At 47.4% G+C, this 17,279-nt stretch overlaps 1 protein-coding gene across 2 annotated transcripts in view; it reads left to right on the top strand.

Annotated features, from left to right (window-relative positions):
- The window catches only part of LOC142579757 (vesicular glutamate transporter 1-like), a 231,426-nt gene that overhangs the window by 202,268 nt on the left and 11,879 nt on the right, over positions 1 to 17,279 (top strand). For both annotated transcript variants that reach the window (XM_075690304.1, XM_075690303.1), the window contains exons 9-14: positions 5,967 to 6,116; positions 7,537 to 7,669; positions 8,837 to 8,947; positions 9,643 to 9,770; positions 13,114 to 13,290; positions 14,651 to 14,823. In XM_075690304.1, the coding sequence (XP_075546419.1) occupies positions 5,967 to 6,116; positions 7,537 to 7,669; positions 8,837 to 8,947; positions 9,643 to 9,770; positions 13,114 to 13,290; positions 14,651 to 14,806 (855 nt within the window). In that variant the 3' untranslated portion in view covers positions 14,807 to 14,823. The remainder of the gene's footprint in view (positions 1 to 5,966; positions 6,117 to 7,536; positions 7,670 to 8,836; positions 8,948 to 9,642; positions 9,771 to 13,113; positions 13,291 to 14,650; positions 14,824 to 17,279) is intronic.

The raw sequence follows: 17,279 nt of genomic DNA, 5'->3' as shown, positions 1-17,279 counted from the left end.
TTTACGTCTTTACATTATTTCTTTCGTTTGTACTGTACTACGTTACACAGCAAAACGGGCTTTTGACTGTAAAAGGTAGTCAACACCCTTAACGTCAAACCCCCTGCAGATACGCCTAAGAACACGGCTGTACTGTGCCTTTTATCCCTGATTCAGGTATGCTATACATGCCAAAAGCCGCGACTAATTGAGTACTATGTACCCACGTGAGAGCCTAGCGACATTTATCATCCATTTGAAATTCTTACCCGTGCTCCAGGGTCATCGGTACACCAGTATAAGTTAACGGTCTACTCCATAAATGCGCATGATAACTCGTGCAAACATCCTGACCGGCCAGCAATATACAGTAGTTAGGCGACAAAAACAGCACCGCTGCCCGAAACTTCCTGTGGTGCAGAAGAGCATTCGAGATTACGTCTTCACCACCGGAACCGACGGCCACCCTTCCGGCACCAAACGTCATCGCATACCACGTACGGCCGTCTAAATCCGGTTCTGACAGTGGAAGAACCTCCGCGTCGCATTCAAAAAGCCTGTCACCGACCAAGACCACACTCCCTCCCTCTCACCCACACAGTTACGCACCTCACCGACGCAAAGAGCGGATTCATACCCCCCTGCGACCGTGACTCGCCAATCCCCCGTTGCCGTATAGGATTTGCAGGTTCTCCCCGCGCTCCCTTCATCCCTAATGCATCCTCGAAAAAAAAGAGAGGGGGGGGGATGGGGAGAAACCGACAGTACCCGAACGAACCCGCCTGCTGGGTGCGCGCGTCGTGGCGTCCTTCATCTATAAGCGAAGACAGAGGGAGTCCGTTATCTCTAAAAGAAAGAAAAGAGAGCAAACGGGAGAGTCCCGATCTCCGGCTACGGCTGCCTGCGTTCTTTGCTGCCCCTTCCTTTCCCTACCCGAGCTGCAGCAAGCGAGAGCAGCGGCAGCGCATCAGACACGCGACGAGGGGGAGTATACGGCTTCTTTCCTCTCCTCCCGACTCGCTCTGGTCGCGGCGTCGCCAAATGGGTCCACGTGACGACTCCATTTGCGAAGAGCTTTTATGCCGCCGCCGACGCGCTGCTGCGACTGCTATCCGGCCGGCTGCTTGCCGCGCCATCGCCGCCCTCTCGGCCCTTTCGGCTCCGCCGCTGCCGGAGGCTCTTTGCGCGGGAAGAAAGACGCGCCGAGTTGTCCTCCCTTCTCGGACCGGTTATTGCGCGCTGGCACGGATATATGGCGCGCTTCCGCGTACCGTCGCTGCGTACTACTGGAGGGGCCGCGCACCGCTACGCACTGTCTGGCGCGAGCTTTTGCGAGAAAGTGTGCAGAACGATTGATTGATTGATTGATTGATTGATTGATTTATTGGTCAGATAAGATAGATAGATAGATAGATAGATAGATAGATAGATAGATAGATAGATAGATAGATAGATAGATAGATAGATAGATAGATAGACAGACAGACAGACAGACAGACAGACAGACAGACAGACAGACAGACAGACAGACAGACAGACAGACAGACAGATAGATAGATAGATAGATAGATAGATAGATAGATAGATAGATAGATAGATAGATAGATAGATAGATAGATAGATAGATAGATAGATAGATAGATAGATAGATAGATAGATAGATAGATAGATAGATAGATAGACAGACAGACAGACAGACAGACAAATAGATAGATAGATAGATAGACAGATAGATAGATAGATAGATAGATAGCGCGAAGAGGAGTTCTTGATTATGTTTTTAGAGGTCATTCATTACGTAAATACTACAATTTTCTTTATCTCGAAGATAATTGCTTTTTCTTTAGCTCAGTTGGCTCGCTAAGTAATTCAAAAGACCTATATATAGTCAACACACAGGCACCGAAACGCGCCGGTGAACACAAATGCGCTAATACAAAGAGCGCGGGAACTCTTGGCGTAGAAAATTGGCTCTACCGCACGCACCAAGCCGTTTCAAGAAGCTCGCTTTCCAGGATACTATGTGAATATAGGCTTTGCATACATACGTAAATTTGTTTTGTTTGGCATAAGCTGATTCACGAGTAAAATAGAGGTTATGAAGATCGAACAGATTATTCTGTTCAATCTGCATTTTGGGCCAATTATTTTATTATTTGTTTTCTTTTCTTTTTCTTTTTGTAAGGTTCGAAAACGGCAGGATACACGAAAGCGCACGATTATTGGATCTGGAATGGGTAAAAAGCATACAAGTGGTTTCTACCCGCCTGCCGGCCTAAGTGCTGGCTATAAAGTAATTTCAGCCAGAAGTACTGCCCAACTATTCCAGTGAGTTTCGTTCAGACTGAAAGAACATTTTCTGCTGTAGGAAGCAACAGTACTGCTTGAGGGGACTGGCTACCGCAAAACACCCCATCCTTGCGCATGTGGGAGAGAAAAATATTTTTAGGCATATTGTTTCCAATTCTTCTCCCAGAAGCTTGAATAAGGATGCGTACTTTCTCCACTTCTCACGGGTTTATGTCATCGATTTATGCGCATTAGCTGCGAGGGCAGTTCATAAATTTTTGTTATGAACATCACAAACATCACAAAGAGAAAAAGAAACGGGCTAGCAAATGTCTCTAAAAACAACACCACGCCCACCTGCTTACAGAGGAGAGAAAAAAAGAGAAACATAAGAATGAGATCAAGGAAGAAAAAAAAAGGACAGGAAAGGACAACGGGCATTATAAAGTTACACGCAGAGTACTTGACTTATTGCGAGACGCCGAAATGGACACACTTCCTTAGGAATGTCTCAGAATTGTGTACTTGTATAATACTATTTTTTTTTATCGTCATCGTCACTCACGTCAATTATCTGCTTGCCCGCCACCTTCTCCGAGTGCAAGCTATCGGACTTGAGCTACCTCAGGCCGACCTCCCTGTTTTTCTGTAAAGCAGGTGGCCTTCCGCGTACTTTAATCAACTTCCATCGAAACACTTCACCTTTCAATAAATTACAACATTTGGCCAAATGTTGCAACTATCTAATTAGAGAATTACAACATTTGGCGACCGAACAAAACAGCCGAGCGACCGATGTGTTCCGATGCGAGCGCCATGGGACGGGTAACTCAGGCGTGACAGCTAGGAATTTGCTTTCTCGTCGTCGGCCGCGGGAAATTCCACGCGGCAGAATCGTCGCAAATTTAAAGCGTGTGTCCAATTTTTTTTATTGGGAAAGTTGTGCTCCTTTGCGCTATTCCTGATCACAGTGTACCGAGATGTCACCACCAGCGCTACTGGTTGCGTCTACGTTTTCCACCGGCGCTTCTGGTATACGCCTTTGCTATGCTAAAGCTCTCCATTATGGCCACTTTTTACCGTCAGCGCGGTTGACACGCGCCGACAACATGGCCGTGCTGCTGAGAAAGGAACAGAAAAGGAAAAAAACAAAGGGGGAGTGGGGGGGGGGGGAGGTGGCGTTTGTCGCCACGTCGCGATGTCGTGGGTTGCCCTCCATTCATTCTCCCATCCCCGTCTCTCTTTATTCATCTCCTTTTTTATAGATTCCCAAGCAAAAAGCCTTTGTGTGCCACTATGCACCGGCAAGCACAAAGGCTGGGGCGGATATGAACGGAAGCGGGCGATGGGCGAGCGAGCGAGAAGGACGAGGATAGTGGTTTCTCTCCCCCTTGTGGCCCCGCTCTGTTTTCGAAGTGAAAAAATAAAACGGAAAAAAAGAAACATGAACGCAACTACAACTCGTGCACCAACAAAGAAAAGAGCTTGATCAGCCGGCGGCCCCTTAATGGATGTAGAAGGAGGGCCGCTCCTTTTATGCCGCGCCCAGCTCGCCGGGCCCTCGGCTAAAAGGTTATGGAAATGTATTAAAATTTTAGAGGGGGTGGTTCGGGTAAGATGCTGTGGCGAGCACGATGTTAAACCAGCCGTGGAAGCTTTTGTCGTGTCCCGTTTTCTTCGCTGTGCGCGATTCTTTCCGCTTGTGTGTTATGTACGTGTGTGTCGGCGTCTCAGAAAGAAATAAAGAAAAGAAGAAAGAAAGTAAACGATGACGTTAATTTCGTCATAAAGTTTTCATCGCGACTGCCACGTTAAGACGACGAGCCCTGGCGACGATAAGCGCGTTGCGCTGGACCGCAGTGCGCTTTGAAAGTGCGTAGCGAGCAAATTAGCGTCGTGCAAAGAGAATTCGTTGCGTTCATACTATTACTGTCTGCCCTCTGTTCCGTAGACATTGATCTTCATTTCGCTTGACCTCTCTCAGTTCAACAGATTTGATCTTGTGAAATACCTATTCCATAATAAGAGCGGTAACCGTACCCGCTTGTACCCATGCCCACTGTTACCCGTATCCGCTTGTACCCGTACCCGCTTGTATCCGTACACGCTTGTATCCGTACCCGCTTGTACCCGTACCCGCTTGTACCCGTGCCCGCACATATGCGTACACGCTTCTACTTATGCTTCCCAACTGTTAGACGGGCAAAAGTGGCTCGTAACATTGCGCCCGGCTTTCTCGCGGCTTTGCACGCCTGAAAGGAGCTACACAAGAGCCTCTGATCCGCGTAATGGCGGTAATGCATAACCCATGCCTCTCGCATTCCAATGTCACACCTGTACAGAAGAGCAGGATCTTGCCCTTATGGAAAGCCAATATTTAAGCAACTAGAAGCAGGCCTGTTATATAGCCCGAACAGCTAAAGCTCACATTTGCTCGTCGAAAGCGTCGGAAAGCGAAAATATTTCATAGTCATGTGTCGTGGTTATTGCTTCTGCGACAAGGCGGAGTCAAACAACTGCACCTCAAGCACCAGTCTGGCCTGCTTGGAAGATCGCGTGAATTCGATCGCTAGCGCGCACAATTCCAGACTTCTTTAAGTTACCCCAAGCCAGCAACCAATGCGGTTGCAATTGGCGGCTCGCTTCCTGCCTCCAAGACACTGTATATTCTATAAGCTGTTGTGGCTGCTCTAGGTCGCTCCGGATGAAAGCACCGGAACGACTCCAATTTTTTTAGTCAATTAATAAAGCCACTTGATTAGTGTTTACGTAAATGGTCCGACTTCAAGCGTCCCCTCCACCTCTCACTTTGCTCTGGAGAACAAACTCTGCTTTCTTGCGTTAACTGTCTGTCCTTTTGTATTGAGAATCTGAGCATCCGTTCTCTCACCCTGCTGAGCCCAGATAAGCTGGGATATGTTTCTTGTATTCAGGACGACTGTCATGGCAACCATTTATCAAGGACGATATGCTAATATGCGGCAAAGCAACCTTCTCGCGGACTAACTGGGTTATACTTGAAAGCAAAGATACTTCATCAAAGCATTACGACAAAAAAATGAGAAAAAAAGACGAGACACGTAGTACGTAGAGCTACAGCACGAACTCTGTACTTCGTCTTATGTGCAGGTCTCGCCTTTTCTTCGTGTTTTCGCGCAGATTCCTAAACAATAGACATCGTTAACAAAATTCCAGCCAGCCTTTCGTAGAGTAGAGGCCGGCCCATCACGAGTTTCTATAACCGTCATCACGTGATAGTGCCGACTAATTGGTGCGCTGGTAACCGAGCTGGAAATTGAACGTTTGACTTGGAAATTTCGATGCCAGATTCGCTGAATGCGCTGCACGAGATGATGACGGCTCGAACAAAGAGGCGTTTCTAAACTAAAGTTGATCCCTCTCACTTTTTAAAACATGACCTCTAACTGGTGCCATTTAAGGGATCAGCGTTAACTTCTCAGGCTACCTGAAGGGAACTAGAGGTTCCACAGCTGATGCAACTGTCAGTGATCACACTTATGTTCATTTTTTTTTCTAATATGACCGAAACAGGAAGGGAGAGGATATATATTTATTTACAGCAGTAAGCGTTCTTGAAACGAATGGCGAACTCGCTGACGCGCAAGTGGTGCAGAGATGCTTTCGCTGGCTGATGCAGTGTGTGCGTTTTTTTTTTTTTTTTTGCTTATTGCTTGCAGTTGAAGACGACTCCGTGGAAAAACATCTTCACATCGCTGCCAGTGTATGCCATCATCGTGGCTAACTTCTGTCGTAGCTGGACCTTCTACCTGCTCATCATATCGCAGCCCATGTACTTCGGACAGGTCTTCCACTTCGAAGTGGACAAGGTAGGCAGAGACGGCGCTCCTACGATTCATTCATTCATTCATTCATTCATTCATTCATTCATTCATCTGGAGATCTAACATGCCCTAGTGGAGGGCTGCGGCATAACTATCACCACTCGGTGCTTCTTCAACGTGCACCGAAATATCGGTGTATGAGCCCTGTTGCATTCCGACCCCGCAAGAGCGCAAGGATCGAACACGCAATCTGACTTGTGTTCTTAAGCAGAACGATTTAGCCAGCATGCTAGGACGAAGCGGAGATCTATCAGACACCGTTCAGACGAGATTCGATCTTCACAGCTATGCGTTCCACCGTTGTCTTACTCTAGAATTAGCCCGTACTAAGCAGCAAAATGACAGTGATAATAATATGAAAAGTTCTCCGAAGTTTCAATCGCTCGCAAAATAACTAAGCCATTACCATTTACATCGTTCGCATTTTTATAGAGCTGCGGTGAGCGTCGGCTTTGTCTTACGGCGTAAGCTAGTGAACGATCATGATTATATTGCGCTTAGTGTTACACTGACGATATTAAGTGAAGGACAGGACGTGGACGTACGTAGCGCAGACGTACGTCCACGTCCGGTCCTTCGCTTAAAATCATCAGTGTAACACTAAGCGCAAATATAATCATGAACATCCACCAACTAGCCCCCTGCATTGCTTTACTAGCGAACGAGCACAGCGAGAAATGAGAGCGGGGAATGAAAACACCGGCGAGAACAAAGAGGCGCGAGGAGGAAAGCGGAGAGGAGGGCGCAGCGGAACCATGAGGCGGAAAGCGAAGGAGGGTGTGGCGAAAGCGCGAGAAGAACAGCGTAGTGCGGCGACGATAGCTACGAGATGGCGCCATAGTGGCGCGCTTCGTCTGGGGAGTCTGTCGGCGGCGGCTGCTGCGAATCGCTCCCACGCGTCACCCACGCGCTGGCTCTGGCGATCTCCAGATTAGCGAGGCATTCACGCCACACCTCGCTCCGTTTGCAACGTGCCGCACGGGACAGGTTGTCCGCGCCAGCCAATATACCGCGAAATGAAGACACGTTTACAGCTGCGCTCAATTTTCGCATTAGGGAGCATCGTAATCATCGGTGAATTTTTCATATTGCAGCAATTTTGTACTTCCTATGATGTGTTTTCCTGCCACTGCATATTATGTGTATGCTGTTCTATTCATGTCTGCTAAGTGTATTGCTTTTTAATGTCATATAAATAAAATTGGCCCTTAACCGATTTCGGCGGGTTCTGTATGTTGCTCGACTACACATGTGTACTAGTGCGATCTAGTTTCCTTTCTTTTTTTCTTCTGTTGTAAGTGTTGGTGCGGCGAGCTCAAGCAGGCTACCCATGTCCCGCGAAGTAGCGTTTGACACTCCTGCGCATGTGCGTCTTTGCCCCTTCCCCACTCCTCCCGTTGCGCAGTCGGGTCTCGTGGGCGCCCTGCCGCACCTGTGCATGACGCTTGTCGTGCCCCTGGGAGGCCAGCTGGCCGACTACCTGCGAACGCGCCAGATACTCAGCACCACAGTCGTCAGAAAGATCTTCAACTGTGGAGGTGGGCACTGCTGCCACCTACAATGGCCAAGCACGCGCACCCGCGTGAGCGCCGTACTTACGTGCACATGCTTATGTCGTTACAGTCGCCTACATACATACATACATACATACATACATACATACATACATACATACATACATACATACATACATACATACATACATACATACATACATACATACACACACACACACACACACACACACACACACACACACACACACACACACACACACACACACACACACACACACACACAGAATCACCTCATGCCACCCACTGTTAACAACACGCGAGCTCGTTATTAACCATTGTCAGAGTTGTGAGCAGTGTGCGCTGCTTGCTGAACTAATTTGCACATGGTGGCTGGAAAGTTCTAAAGAATATGAGCCAGTTAGAAAAGGCGAAGGCATAGGGTTCTCAACGTTCCTACCCACGTTGTACAGCTGTGTTTTTATCGGCTCTAAAGTCATGTATTTATAAAGCAACGTAAACGGTAACAGTACGTCGCTGCTTCGCCCAATGTGCGAGTATCTTTTTTCTGCCATGAACTAATTAATGCGTAAAAGTAAGCTTTCACGTGATGTCCGCCATAATTGTAACTATGTGTATAATTTTACTCAGCTCAAGGCGGTACGCCCAACTTTTCGCTATCTGTTAGCGAATGCCGATAACTGTTCCAAAAGAGCACATCTTCGTCTTCTTTTCATTGTAATGAAAAAAAACGTAGGCTGAGTACGCGCGTTTCTTCTATGCCTATGTTGTTCTTTCTTTTTTACCGCGCAGGTCGTTCTTCACTTCTGAGAATCGTTTTCTATTTGCTGCCTCGGAATTGTGCCATTCGCTACAATAGTAGAAACTCGACAGGAAATCTTAACGCCATCTTTTTGTAGCGTAGAGACTTAGCTAGTAGCAGTGTTGTGCATTCATCGCAGTCTAATTACTCTGCCTTGTTTCGTTCATATCCGTAGTGTGCGGTCGAGACGGTGGCATTTTGACTAAACAGTTGACACAGATTTCCAAGGACAAATGGCATCCAGCGAATGATATGTTGAGAGCGATTGCGTGCATACAGACGATGCGAATGAAATCGGCGTGTTGTAAATATCGCAGCTGGATCACCTGCATCGCCATTTTCTCTTTGTTTCCCGTCTTGTTTGGCAGGCTTCGGCATGGAAGCCGTGTTCCTCCTGGTGGTGGGCTACACCCGAAGCACCCCTGTAGCCATCTCAGCGCTGACACTGGCCGTGGGATTCAGTGGTTTCGCCATATCAGGTTGGGATCACGCACGTGTATCACATGTAGGTCGCTTGAGCGGCGTTTCTCCAGTGAGTGCAAACTTAAATTCGCATCTAAGAGGCTGTATAGGAGCTCTAACACCAGGCAGTATTTTGTGTGTGTGGGTGAAACCAGGCTTATTAGAACCTTTCTGTGTTAGATTTCGCAGTTCTGTCACATCAGAAGCGTTCAAGGCTGGCATTACTTGCACGATAAATCGCAGTGTGACGTTATCATAAATAGACATTCGCTAATTAAATTATACTGTGTTCACTTTAGGAAACATGCCCCAAGTGCAGAATTCATAATTAACAGCTTTTTTTTATTTTTAGGCAATAGTTATATAAGAAGTCCCGTACGATTTAACAGAAATGTTGTGTTTGGCACCAGCTTCGACAAGTCCTTCCTCAAGGATTTGTGGCGAAATGCACTGACGTTCTGTTAACGCTGATCAAGCACTGCGACAAGAACTGGCTTGTCAATCACTGCTAACTGAAACGTCAACGCATTTTCGTTGCGTCGCGCTTTTCATTTCAGCCTCTGCCCTAGCTCATTGAGCCTCCACTGACAGTAAGACCAATCTTTTATTTTTTTTTAAGTATTTCAGAAGCGTAAATTATCGATCAAACCGAACTCTACATTCTACTCCATTGGCCCTTTAGGTTCCAACGTATCACTGCCCGCGTTTGCAGGTTTCAACGTGAACCACCTGGACATCGCCCCTCGGTACGCAAGTATCTTGATGGGGCTGTCCAACGGCGTCGGCACACTGGCCGGCATGCTCTGCCCCATCGTGGTGGAGTACATCACTGACAAGAAGGTACGCCCTTACCACGGGTGCGAACGGCGTGCGCTCACAGTATTGCTTGCCGACGTCGCGAAAGTCTACAGAAGGAGAAGAAGGGGAGCGAACGAGACGAGTATGGTGATTTCAGCAAGCGATGGTAGATGGTCACTACGCGAACCGTTCCTACATCACAGGCGACTACCCCGCCTATGTTGTGACGGAAGCTCACTACAACGGTTCTTGCTATGAGAATCAACTGCTGTAAACGCATACGGCACGCGTTCGCGAAAGCTGGCATCCCCACACTTATTCACGTTGTAGGAAAAGCAAGCCTGCTACGGTGATTTCCTTCGTTTCGCAGGCGAGAGCCCGTCTACTGAAATTGTTTATGTCGTGTGCACGTGTAAGCAACGAATAGCGTTGTCGCGCACACGGAAAGAGTCAAATAAAAGCGTTGGCCCGATCTTTTTTTTTTTTTTGCACATATAGGTAAGCGCACTGCAAGGCGCGTTTGAACTTCCCCTCTCGATGCCAAGCTCGGCATTCGGCCGACTGCACCGTCAGGTCACTGAATACACGTGCACTAACGCGTCTCGATGCTTTGGCGCGTGTGCTGAACGCTGAAAGTGATCGCAGAGTCCAGTAGTGTCCCATGATAAACAAGCAGCGGTGGCCGCTGTGAAGCAGACAGTGATTTACTATGAGGGAAAAACTGACATATCGGTCTGAACGAGTGGAGGGTTCCCTTGTAAAAGGCATTTTAGAAATGTCGGCGTGTTTTATTAAATTTGCACTACCTGCGACAGACTTTCTTTTGAGATGTAATTGAATAGCATGCATTACTTTTACTAGGGTGAATCGATCCAAATACTGAGCGTTATGGTAAAGGTAAAACAAGCGTAAAGGGACGAACGACGACGACCACCAGGAGAAAGAATCTCATTCACGCGACTAAAAACAAAACAAAAAACAATTGGCAACGCTCCTTAACATCTAACATCGGCTTCGCTACAATGAAAAATTCCCGGCGGCCTTCATCGCCTGATGGGTACAGTACTTTGACTACGAACCAAGACAATGAGCTCCGAAAATGGCCAGCTGTCAATAAGCGCTGAACATGGAGTCACTGACTGCGTCTCTTGCGTGTACAGCGGGCACTCACAAGGGAAGTGGTCTCCAGGAGAGTGCAGCGCTCAGCATATACGCACGGCCAATAGGATGAAGGCAGCACGTGTCAGTCTATATGTAGAAAGAGCTTGCTTGGCTTAACTGGATATTTGGTGGCATCCGGAATCGGAAGTCAAGCAGAAGAAGCCGGCGCTGGCGGCGATCGGGCAGAGTCTGCAGTATCTTGCCGTTGCTCAACGAAGTACGCCTCTGCGTCTTATCATAATCATAATTAATTAAATCAGGTATCCTGCGCGTGATTGCTCGAGTACGATGCGCAGCCGGTTTCTTAAACACGCTTCAGTTCCAAAAAAATACGGGTCAGAGCATGAGCGACGCCATTGTAACAAACGCAAGCGAGGAAAATGAATTAAAATATGGGGTTTTACATGCGAAAACCACTTTCTGATTATGAGGCACACCGTAGTGGAGGACTCCGGAAATTTCGACCACCTGGGGTTCTTTAACGTGCACCTAAATCTAAGTACACGGGTGTTTTCGCATTTCGCCACCATCGAAATGCGGCCGCCGTGGCCGGGATTCGATCCCGCGACCTCGTGCTCAGCAGCCTAACACCATAGCCACTGAGCAACCGCGGCGGGTAAACGCAAGCGAGGAAACGATGGCAAAGGTTCTCGCTTAAATTCCTTAGTCCTAGCGCGACGACTCAAAATTTGCGTTCTGCGATAACCTCAGCCTGTGAAAGGCAAGATTCACTTATTCAAGAAAGAAGAGGTGCGTGCAAGCATTGTGACCTTTCGAATGCACTGCACCATCTTAAATTGGGAACTTACGTTTCGGGAGCACGGTCTCGTTTTAAATTGATAACGACACGTAGAATGACGCGGAAAGAAGCTGGCCACTGTGCGAGATTTATTTCAGCGCTTGAGCACGAGTGTCTCTCGCGTTTCGATTCGCTCACCGTGGACGCAGAACAGAACTGTCTCGGCTTCACGCCTTTCGATAAGCGATGCCGCGGTGACGTGATCGAGCGGTACACTGCCGATCACCTTGGGCCGTGCAAACCGCAAAGAAACTAAACGTAACGAGTCCATCAGGTGCCGCGCCGTCGAGCGGCACAATGGTCGTTGCAATTGCTGGCATTGAGCATTGCGTGCACGCGCGGTAATGTTGCCATTTAGCGCACGCGTGCAATCCGTAGAAAGAAATAAAAGAATGTTGCAACTTGAAAGAACGCGCTCGTGAGAAGTTAGCACAGGCCCTTCCACTAGAACGCTACCAAAAAGGGCGCGCGCCCTGCCAGCGGTGTTAATCGGTGTCTTCTGGGACGTCCTAAAGCGAACTCTGAAGAAAGAGTTACAGGTGCACAAACGCTTGTGCACTTGCGTTTAGGTGCACGTTTAGGAACCTCGCCGGCCGGCGATCAGAGTTGATCCGTTAACCTTCCATTACAACGTCCTTCATAAGTGTTGTAGCAAATGGTGGTTTATATTCCGATAAATTGAAAACAGGCAAGTAAGTGAATTACTTCTGACAGCACTGCAAACTATATATATATATAGCTACATCTGCCGATACCTGAACGGAGGTCAGCTGAGGGCTTCGAGTTCAGGGGAGAGGAAATGGACAGACAGGGAAAGAGGATAGACTACAGGAACGAATGGAACTATGGTACTTTATGCGCAATGTGGTAAAGAAAGCAAACGAATAAAATAACAGCGACCCTGTCAACGCGAAGAAAAAGAAAACATAATTTGCCTGTGCATGTTACTTCGGCGAAGTGTTTCCAAACCCGGCCCCCCTAAACCGGTACCGTTTAGCTCGCGCGAAGTATATAGACGTAATGCGGGGCGCGACTTGTCTACATAGACAGTCGCAGAGTGCTTTTATTTATTTATTTATTTATTTATTTATTTATTTGTTTGTTTATTTATTTATTTATTTATTTATTTATTTATTTATTTATTTATTTATTTATTTATTTATTGAGCTGCCTCCCACGCGCGAGACGGACCGCGTGGCCGCAGGAGCGCCTCGGCTCTGTCGGCCGGTAGCCCGCACGCGCGCGTGGCACAACAGCACACGAGTCGCTCGCGCGTGGTGCCCCAAACGCACTGCACCGGGGGGGGGGGGGGGCGGTCAAGTTTTCGGGGCTCTCCGTGCAGTTTCGGGACGTCAAACCCCGAAATATAACGATGCGCGCGCCGTGGTTCAACAAAAGCACGAAAAAAAAAAACACGCCTTCCAGATCCACGGCGGTGACGACGCGTCCCGCTGGGAGAAAGTGTTCCTGATCGCGAGCCTGATCCACTTCGGCGGCGTCATTTTCTACGCCATCTTCGCATCGGGAGAGAAGCAGCCGTGGGCAGAGCCTCCGCGCGAGGAGGAAGGACCCTCGTGGAATCCGCTCGAGAACGCCTTTAAGGTGAGCGCGAATTATATATATATACTTATATATATATATATATATATAGTTGCGGCTAACATAATTCAATTATATTCCTGGAGCTGGACTATGGAGAGGGGCGGACGATAGTTGCAGGAGAAATGAAAACACATATTCAACTAATTTTAACAATGCCCTAAATAACTTCTTAATCGACTACTTCACGGCACATACTGCAATTTACGAATAGTAGCCGTTGAGATTGCAAGGCGCATTCATTCGGGATGAATTTCGAGAATGACACCTGTTTGGAGATATGCGCGATAAAACTCGCCGTAAAGAAGGTATACTGTTGTTCCGCTTACTTTTCTTAACAAAACGCTCTTGCATTGAAGCACGAATTTAACTGTAACGCCCATGTATTTCGCCCCACACTTCGCGAAATAATATCTGGAACTGGTGCCTTCCTTGAGGTTCATTTCAAGTGGCTGCGTCTTGCAAATTCGCCGGCTAATTCGTCAATTGCAACATGTGCCGTAAAGCAATTAATTAAGCAGTTAATCGGTAAAATTTCGCTTTTTTGAATATGTGTTTCGAGTTACCGTGCAAGTAATATCCGCCTCTTGACACGTGATTGACAGACGGCCGGGTCACTGGCCTTGTGCACAGCGCTCCTTTATTCTCTATTCTACACGCTAGTACACCTTCGCTCGTTGCCGCGCCCACCCGCATTACACCCTCTCCCCTTTAGAAGAACCCCACCTATATATATATACTGTGGCGAGGAAAGCATACGTCGCCTTGAAGAAGACAAGTCCACTTGTCGAAACGTTGGCTCCTGCTTTCACACTGTTCTCGTTTTGCTCATCGTCTTAGAAGACGAAGCAAAGATAAGCGCGCGACACTCCGGGAAGAGAGTGGGGTGACAGGGCAGTGACTCCACCCCGTGGCCCTGCCACGTGACCCACGCGACCACAGGTTACGCTGTCTCCGGGATCGGACCACGTTGCTCGGCGAAAAACGGGCCTAGCAGAATACCGAGTAGGAAGGCAAAGAAAGCTTTGATAAAGGAATATATCAGGCGCGTATTTGTTCCAATAAGGAATTCAGGTACTGCTTGTTTCTCTGCGAAATTTGTTAGAGAACAGAGCCGGCGGCCGCCGCATTTGTAAGTGTATTGCAGATGGCCATGTAACCCGATTCATTAAATGTGCATGACATGCCCTATCATAGCGTTTGCGGTCAGAGACCGAGCAACCATCCCATCGTTTGACGGATTGGATGGGCCGAAGGGAGCCTACGCTTAATAGGTTTCACATTTACGTACCCGCGTTCTGCAATGCCTTATTCAGCGGACCGTTTGACAGCGGTGAATGTTTTACGCTTTTTCCTTTCGAAGGAGGACTCGACGGCGAACAGTGGGACGCAGCAGCAGTCCTTCCAACGGCAGACATCTTACGGCGCCACGGCCGAAACAAACTTCCCCGTGTACGAAACCCGCGAGGAGCGCGTCCAGGAGCCGTCCCGGGACGCGTACGACCAGAGGGACTTCTAGCCGGAGAAGAATAAAGGGTGCGTATAAAAGTAATCGCGTTTCATACGTACGTGCGTATACATACATACATACATACATACATACATACATACATACATACATACATACATACATACATACATACACACACACACACACACACACACACACACACACACACACACACACACACACACACACACACACACACACACACACACACACACACATACATACATACATACATACATACATACATACATACATACATACATACATACATACATACATACATACATACATACATACATACATACATACATACATACATACATACATACACGTAGTACGTACATTTATCAGTATAACATCAGAGACGTTAATCGACAGTCACTGCGAAGATATGATTCAGGACACTGTATGAACGATTCCGCAGACGATTGAACGGCGATTTGAGGAAGAGGGCACAAAGCACTCTTCAACAGAGTGTGTTTGTGCACTTTTGCTGCTCTCATCGTCAAACTGACTGCTTCATCGCTCGCACGGTCTGCAGTGAACTGGGTCAAACACGAGCCACCTCGAACTAGGACACCCGGCCAGAGCCTTCATTACGGTGACAGCTGTTAAGGAGAATTAAACCGATCTTGGAGGCATCTGTCTTTGTCAGTTGTCAGTTCCGCTGTCATTGGTATTAATATCGTGTAGTTTTCATGACAGAAGTCGGAGGCCGCAGCAGTACACGAATGTGTACAGGAAAGGTGCGGTAGCTTTTCTCTGGATAGCTTTAGGTTACTATCAAATAAGCGAGAGCCTCTTTACATCGTAGACGTCGTCGTTGTAGTCGTCGACATATTCGTTGGTCCTCGTCGTCGGGCAAGCTAACATTGTTCTGTGTAGCACGTAAGGATTTCCTTTTGGCATCCGTTAATTTTTTCTTCAGCTAAGCTGGTCGCTCCGATGAATGTCCGTCAATAAGTAAGATAGCCGTCCACGAAAAAGCGAGCACCTGTCACTATCAAAGCAGGCACTTCGTCGCAGCTCAGGTCCGTAATGATCGGAGTGAAAGGTAGCACACGCGCAATGTCGATGGTTAGGCACGCGAGCCGCGTTCGTCACCACGTAGGTCGCATATTCAGGCTTCATAATCTTGATAAAGTACGCTCTTAGGCACGACGTGGTAGGGTTCGAAGATCTCTTGCAGTTACGTGCTAAACCTAAATCAGTTTCGGAGTTCCAAAATAAGACGCTATGGGACACTGCAAATTACGAAAACACGCACGAATGGTTTCCTTGTGTTGCACAAAAATAAGTGCTTTTTTTCTGTGTCGTTATTAGTTCGCTGCCTACTCTGTCTAGTGATGAAGTCAACTCCAGTATGGTAGTGAGTGGTTGAGACTCAACGCACTAAGTGTCGGCATGTTCGATGGCCAAGAAGTTAATTGATCGGCGTCCAAGTAGTTCGAATTTCCCGAAACTTTATAAATTAGCATTTAACTTTTGCACAAATAAGCCCATTTCTGGTAGACGCCGACAAGACGCCAAAAGAGAATAAAAAATTTGATGTACATGTTTTCCAAATGATGTTCATAGTTGTCTACATTGCGTTATTTCACAGTATTATATTCTTTAGTGCACCCAGAACAGTGAATAAGCACGCTGTGTAGACGTTGCGTACGGACATATGCGACCGATTAATGTTCACTCACGTCAACTGTACAGCGGTCTGCTGGGCTTCCTATGCATTGTGTATTTCATCAATGAGTACAATGCGGCCTAGCTCGCACCGAAAAAATGTTGAGGGTGGAGTAAAAGCGTATAACAAACTGTCAGCGTTGGCAGAGCTACGAGAACGTACGAAGAGCTGCGTGTACATAGAAAGCTAACATGTTCTCAGGCAAAGAGCCTGGAGCAAGTGTTCATTGTCAGAATTAGCTGTTCCACCCCCTTTCCCCGTCCTTCAATTTATTATTCTTTCTCTATTTCTCTATCGTTGCCCTCCAGGCTGGCGGGCTCGTTCAGTGTTTGAAAACCAATTCACTCCATTCCCCTTTTCCTGTAAAGCGTGCTTTGCCTGTTCTGCATATGCGTACAACGGCAAAGCCTACCTAGTTTTTTTTTCGTTTTTAGTAATTTTTATGTTCTTTTGTTCATGAAATTCGCAGTATTGAGTTGACTATCACGCAACGAACTCATGTGCGCCATGAAAGGCTGTACCCGCCTAAGAGCCGCAATATAAATTGAACGCATATTTGATTATTTCCTAATAAAGCCGCGAACTTCAAACACCATTCCTCTTACTCTTTTCTCTTATCGTTTTGCAAGAATTAAGGATGTTGTAAGTCAGCGTAGTTTTCTTTCTTTCTTACTTCTCTCTAAAAAATGACGTCTGCATCTTTGCAGTCATCATACCTTTCACAACAAGCTGCACCTTTGGCAGGCTCCACAAATTCTAGCAACACTTCTGGGCGCAGTACTAGCTGCGTGCATGATGGCC

This window comes from Dermacentor variabilis, chromosome 4 (genome assembly GCF_050947875.1).
Source record: "Dermacentor variabilis isolate Ectoservices chromosome 4, ASM5094787v1, whole genome shotgun sequence".
NCBI classification, from domain to species: Eukaryota; Metazoa; Arthropoda; class Arachnida; order Ixodida; family Ixodidae; genus Dermacentor; species Dermacentor variabilis.
The sequence above is the reverse complement of the archived record's forward strand: the minus strand, read 5'-3'. Positions and strand labels throughout refer to the sequence as shown.